The sequence below is a fragment of the Pan paniscus genome, chromosome 11 (genome assembly GCF_029289425.2).
Source record: "Pan paniscus chromosome 11, NHGRI_mPanPan1-v2.0_pri, whole genome shotgun sequence".
NCBI classification, from domain to species: Eukaryota; Metazoa; Chordata; class Mammalia; order Primates; family Hominidae; genus Pan; species Pan paniscus.
Genome location: NC_073260.2, coordinates 5,835,604 through 5,842,038, shown reverse-complemented (window position 1 = coordinate 5,842,038; position 6,435 = coordinate 5,835,604). Strand labels below are relative to the sequence as shown.

At 56.7% G+C, this 6,435-nt stretch overlaps 1 protein-coding gene across 2 annotated transcripts in view; it reads right to left on the bottom strand.

Annotated features, from left to right (window-relative positions):
- Positions 1-3,500: 3,500 nt before the first annotated feature.
- MYMK (myomaker, myoblast fusion factor) overlaps positions 3,501-6,435 on the bottom strand; it is a 30,201-nt gene continuing 27,266 nt past the window's right edge. For both annotated transcript variants that reach the window (XM_034929422.3, XM_003822439.5), the window contains exons 4-5: positions 4,925-5,041; positions 3,501-4,217 (exon numbers count right to left, since the gene is read on the bottom strand). In XM_034929422.3, the coding sequence (XP_034785313.2) occupies positions 4,068-4,217; positions 4,925-5,041 (267 nt within the window). In that variant the 3' untranslated portion in view covers positions 3,501-4,067. The remainder of the gene's footprint in view (positions 4,218-4,924; positions 5,042-6,435) is intronic.

Below are 6,435 nucleotides of genomic sequence, written 5' to 3'. Positions count from 1 at the left end.
ACTGAGGGCTGGAGCGCGCCTCCTAATTGTCCGTGACTTACAGACTTGGCCAGGCTCTGGACGGCCTTCGTAAATCGCTGCAGTGAGGAGCCTGCCAGTGTGGCCCTTCGCACTTGGCAGGGCCCTCGCCACTGCCCTGCTCGGAGTGGCCTGCCGCCTCCAACTTTCCATGTGCTGCTGCTGCGAAGCGGGAAGGAGGGGTGCTGGCTGCTTGCTGTGGTGGGGAGGGAGGTGGGGCGGCCACCATGCAGGTGCCTGCTTCTGCAGGGATGTCCAGGGCTCTCCAGCTGCGGGGTCCCCAGAGCCTGTCCCCTACAATGCCTGGTGTGAGGCTCCTGTGGTCTCCACACGGGGCCAGAGGGGAAGACGCTGATTCAAGGACACCCCGTCTTTTCGCAGTGCATGTAGCGTGTGTGTGGCGTATGAAGTGTGTACATGTGTGCACGTGCGTGTATGTGTGGTGTGTATGTGTAGTTTATGGAGGGTGTATGTGTGTGCACATGCGTGTGTGTACGTGTGGTGTATGGAGTGTGTATATATGTGCATGTGTGTGTATGTGTGGTGTATGGCATGTGTACATGTGTGCACGTGTATGTGTGGTGTGTGTGGTGTATGGAGTGTGTATATGTGTGTATGTGCATGTATGTGTGGTGTGTGTGATGTATGGAGTGTGTATATGTGTGCACATGTGTGTGTATGTGTGGTGTATGGAGTGTGTACATTTGTGCATGTGTGTGTATGTGTGGTGTGTGTGGTGTATGGAGTGTGTATATATGTGCACGTGTGTGTATGTGATGTATGGAGCATGTACATGCGTGCATGTGCATGTATGTGTGGTGTATGGAGTGTGTATATATGTGCACGTGTGTGTATGTGATGTATGGAGCATGTACATGCGTGCATGTGCATGTATGTGTGGTGTATGGAGCGCGTATATGTGTGCACATGCATGTGTGTATGTGTGGTTTATGGAGTGTGTGTGTGTGCATGTGTATGTATGTGTGGTGTGTGTGTGGTGTATGGAATGTATACATGTGTGCATGTGCATGTATGTGTGGTGTGTTTATGGTGTATGGAGTGCATACATGTGTGCACATGCGTGTATGTGTGGTGTGTGTGGTGTATGCAGTGTGTACATGTGTGCACGTGTGTGTACGTGTGTGTGGTGTATGGAATGCGTACATGTGTGCACGTGCATGTATGTGTGGTGTGTGTATGTATGGAGTGCGTACATGGGTGCACGTGCGTGTATGTGTAGTGTGTGGTGTATGCAGTGTGCACGTGTGCACGTGCGTGTACGTGTGGTGTGTGGAATGCGTGCATGTGTGCACATGCGTGTATGTGTGGTGTATGGAGTGCGTACATGTGTGCACGTATGTGTGGTGTGTGGTGTATGGTGTACACGTGTGCACGTGCGTGTATGTGTGGTGTGTGTGGTGTATGGAGTGTGTATATGTGTGTATGTGCATGTATGTGTGGTGTGTGTGATGTATGGAGTGTGTACATGTGCATGTGCATGTGTGTATGTGTGGTGTGTGTGGCATATGGAGTGTGTACATGTGTGCGTGTGCGTGTATGTGTGGTGTGTGTGGTGTATGGAGTGTGTATATGTGTGCACGTGTGTGCATGTGTGGTGTGGGTGTGGTGTACGGAGTGTGTATATGTGTGCACGTGTGTGCATGTGTGGTGTGTGTGGTGTACGGAGTGTGTACATGTGTGCACATGTGTGTATGTGTGCTGTGTGTGGTGTATGGAGTGTGTACACGTGTGCACATGTGTGTACGTGTGGTGTATGGTGTATAGAGTGTGTACATGTGTGCACATGTGTGTATGTGTGATGTATGGAGTGTGTACATGTGTGCATGTGTATGTGTGGTGTATGTGTGGTGTATGGAGTGTGTATATGTGTGCACATTCGTGTGTGTATGTGTGGTTCATGGAGTGTGTATGTGTGTGCATGTGTATGTGTGGTGTGTGTGGTGTATGGAGTGTGTACATGTGTGCACGTGCATGTGTGTATGTGTGGTTTATGGAGTATGTGTGGGCACATGTGTGTGCACATGTGTGTGGGGTGTGTGGTGTATGGAGTGTGTATATGTGTGTACGTGCACGTATGTGTGGTGTGTGTGGTGTATGGAGTGTGTACATGCATGCACGTGCACGTATGTGTGGCGTGTGTGTGATGTATGGAGTGTGTACATATGTGCATGTGTATGTGTGGTGTGTGTGGTGTATGGAGTGTGTACATGTGTGCACGTGTGTGTATGTGTGGTGTGTGTATGGAGTGTATCCATGTGTGCATGTGCGTGTGTGTGGTGTGTGTGATGTATGGAGTGTGTAGATGTGTGCATGTGCATGTGTGTGTGGTGTGTGTGGTGTATGGAGTGTGTAGATGTGTACACATGCCTGTGTATATGTGTGGTGTATGGAGTGTGTAATGTGTGCACGTGCATGTATGTGTGGTGTGTGTGCAGACATGTGTGCACCTCCTCAGGTGGACTGGAAGTGTACAGAGGCAGTGCCATGCCTGTCCATCAACCCCAGGTCAGGGCTTAGAAGTTGGGTGTCTTCAGCCCTATGATGGGGACACGTAGGACATGTTCCAGTTCCCCTGTTGGGTGGATGGGCTTGGAGCCCTGGATGCTGGGGCCTTAGCTTGCTCATACCCTGAGAGCTGGGGAGAGGGTGCCAGCCTTGGGCTGTTCTGCATTCAAAGACTCCGGGGCCAGGAAAGGGCTGAGCTTGGCTGTCCTCTATGTCTGCCCTTCGAGGCCAGGAGGGACGCCAGGTGAGGAAGGGGCAGGCCAGGGGCCCCTGAGACTTGGGGGATGCCAGGCCATCAGGGAGGGCCGCAGATGGGGCCATGAGGCCAGGGTGTCAGAGCGACCGTATGGAGGAGGGGCCTAGAGGGCCACCCTGTCCCCAGCCCAGGAGTGGAGCCAGCTGTCTCCCAGCCCTGGAGGCGAGCAGGGGGTGACTCTAGGACAAACAACCGCCCTCTTTCCATGGGCAGTGGACCTGGGCAACCACTCCCAAGCCGGTGGCACCGTCTGGAAACACAAACAGGCCCCAGACAGGTGTAGGTAACTTCCTGCCTGACAGATGGGCCTGGAATCGCTGGGTGCCGGGGGACGCAGGTTGTGAGGTGATGTCTGGGACCTGCTGCCACCACCCCCGCAGTCCTTCACAGACAGCACCGCCCATGGCGCAGCAGGGAGGCCCGGCCGAGGGAGCCCGGCATTTGGGCCCTGCAGCCTCTGCTCACGGGCACTGCACCCAAACTCATCAGCTTTCCACGCTGGGGACGGCGTGCAGGGCTAAAAGCCAGCATGCGGGTGCTGAGGGCCAGAAGCGGAGCTCACACCTCCCACGCCAACCACTCTAGAGGGGCAGCCCCTGCTCCGGGCCCTGAACAAGCGGCTGGGGTGGGAGGGATGACGCTTGGCTGAGTCTTGCTTTAAGGGTTAGGACGTATATAAAGTGTCTGGGACGCAGTGAGGTTGATACATTGAGGCACTTCTTATTGGTTATAATAATGAAAACGGCTTGATTCAGGGACCCAGTGGGAGGGGTGGGATCCAGCTGGCCCCGCTGGCCCCAGCTTCCTAAATGGGGTCGCTCGGAGCCTGAGGACACAGGACAGAGATGGTGATAGCAGTTTCCAGGAGAAAACTGAAGACATGGAAGCCCCCCCTGTCATGGCTGGCACCCGGCTGGGACTCCTGGGCTCCTGGCCAGCAGTGGGGTGGGCAGACGCCAGACCTAGGGCTCCACCAGACACGCCAATGGGTTGTGACAAGGCCTGGGAGGAGAACATTCTTATCTTTCCAGCTTGGTCCTGCGTACCCCGTCACAAGGGAATAAGCAGTTTCTTAAGAAGCATTTAGTGCAGCATGGTGGGCCCTTCACAGACCCCCGGGAACCTCTCAGGGTATGGAAGAGATGTTTCTCCCGGATGCTCCAGGGCAGGGAAGGACAGCAGGAGCTGCAGGACGAGAAACTGTCTGGGACTCTGGCCAAGTGTGAGCTGGGGAGGGCAGGGGCTCAGAGCCGGGCTGGGCGCAGCATCAGACACAAGCACAGCACAGGGTGGAGCAGTCCAGCTTGGCCGGGGTCCCCGGGGATCCAGCCTTCTTGTTGACCTTGGGCAGCAGCAGAACAAAGGACATAGCCAGGGCACAGTGGTAGAAGCTGTGGACATAAGTGTAGTCCCAGTCCTGCGGGGGGCAAGCGGTCAGTCTGGGGCCTCAGCCCCCTCCCCGAGGCTCCTCCCTCTCCAAGACCCAGCAGAACCCCTTCAGGCCCCCGCCTCTGCCAGGGCACTGGGACACCTGCAGGAAGCCTCCCCCACGGTCGCGCTCACGGTAGTTTTTCTCTCCACCTAACCCCAGAGCAGTGAGGGCCTGTGCCATCCTCCAGGCTGCACTCCTTCCTTCTTCCCCATCCCTTCTCTCTGCTGTCCTTCTCTTCCTCCATCCTTCTCTCCCTCCTACCCTCCCTCCCTCCATCTCCCCCTCTTTTCTCTCCTTATCCCTCTTCCCCTCTTCCTCCCTCCCTCCTCCACTTTCTCCCTCCTTCCTTCCCTGTCTCCTCCCCTTCCTCCCTCCCTCCTCCAGGTGTCGGGCACCTGCCCCAGGCGTCTCCCAGGCTGTGCTGCCGTCTGAGATGCCAGCTGTCTGCAGGCAGCCAGCTTTGGTCTCTCTGTGACCTCCAGGTCCACACAGGCCATGGTGCTGGTGGTGCCGGGGACGGCATTGCCCCCGACATAGCCCTGGGAGGGGCTAGTGAGCAGGGACTCATACCAGACTTTGGCCTGGGGCTGTCAGAGTCCCCCCAGCGTGGGCACAGCCCTGGTATCCCAGCTGAGCAGAGCCATGCCGAGTGGGCTCTGGGGCACAGGACACCTCCCCGCTGGGCTTGGTACCTCAAAGAAGAAGCGTAGCATCAGGGCCAGCGCCCCGAAGCAGAGGCCGGGGCCTATCTGCTGGGTGTAGACACTCTTGTCTGGGTACAGGCCCTTCTTCTCCTTCATCTTCTGTAGCTGTGAGGACAGGAGGCCACAGCAAAGCTTTTAGGTCACAGCACTGGGGAACGCCCCTCCCCAAACCAGCCCGAGAGCTGGCCCTGCACAGGCTCACCCCAGCCCTCTCCCGGCAGGAGAGGAGGCTCAGGAGCCTCCTGCCACACCCAGCCTCAGATGGCTTCTGCTGGACAGGGCCCTTCACGGTGCGACCCAGCAGAGACCCCAGCCTGGATGGCTGGGAAGGAAGCTTCTGGGCCATGTGCCCCACGAAGACCCCGCTGCCCTCCCGCCTCTTTGAGATGTGACAACACCACCCTCGCATGTCTCCTCCTCCCTGGAGGGGAGCCCTGGGGGCACTAGACTCCATGATTGCTTACCAAGGAAAGTACTGGAGTACTTGGGACCTGCCAGCCCAGTGTGGCCCATGGGGGTGGCACTTGTGGTGATCCCTGAGCCACGGACAAGCATCGTTTGCTTTCCTAGTTAAAGGACCTATCTCACTCTTCATTAGACAAGCTTGGCCAGCACTGCTTCTCAGGTCCCAGTGCTTAGGAAGGCTCGCGTGGGCGTTTCCACTTACAGAGGGGTTTGCATTCCGAGGAAGATGCGGGAAGTGTGGGGCCACATCCCTGGGGCCGGCCTTGTGTTTTCTAGGCCACTTCACATGGAGTCTATTTGGGATTTTCAAGGGCAGTTGTTTCCTGGAATGAGGGTGGATTTTTCTCCCTGAGCCTGGTCCCCTCTTGGGAGGGGCTGGGGAACGACAGCCTTGTTGGGGGGGAAGGAGGGAGGGTTGGGTGATGGCGGCCTCGGAGTGGGGCCAGGCCCATGGGGGTACACTCAGGAGGCTTTAGATTTCAGTGGAATCAACTGTTAGACACACAGCGTGTGGCACAAGCCCCTGGGGGTGGGGGCAGCACCCGATAACTGCACCCATTGCTGAGTGGCCTATGCAAAGAGCACAAAGAGCCTTATGCTGGGTCAGGTCAGGTTTTGCCACCCAGTGAATTATGAATTGATGCCCGGCTTTCCGTTTTCTGGAATTCCATTGCCAACAAGGAATTGAGCACCTGCAGTCGTGCAGTGGCCTGAAGACAGCTGGACCGTGTGACCCTGGGTGCGGCGATTAAGGCTGCCAGCCCACCTCTGGCCAGCCCTGCAGTAGTAACACCAGGGAGAAGAGAGGTGCCTGCCCCAGGTCACACAGTGGGCCTGGCCCCACTCCGAGGCCGCCATCACCCAACCCTCCCTCCTTCTTCCTCCCGGGCTGCCATTGCCCAACCCCTCCCAAGAGGGGACGAGGCTCAGGGAGAAAAATCCACCCTCATTCCAGGAAACAATTGCCCTTGAAAATCCAAAATAAACTCCATACTAAATGGTCTAGAAGACAACAATTTGAGCCCCAGATGCGG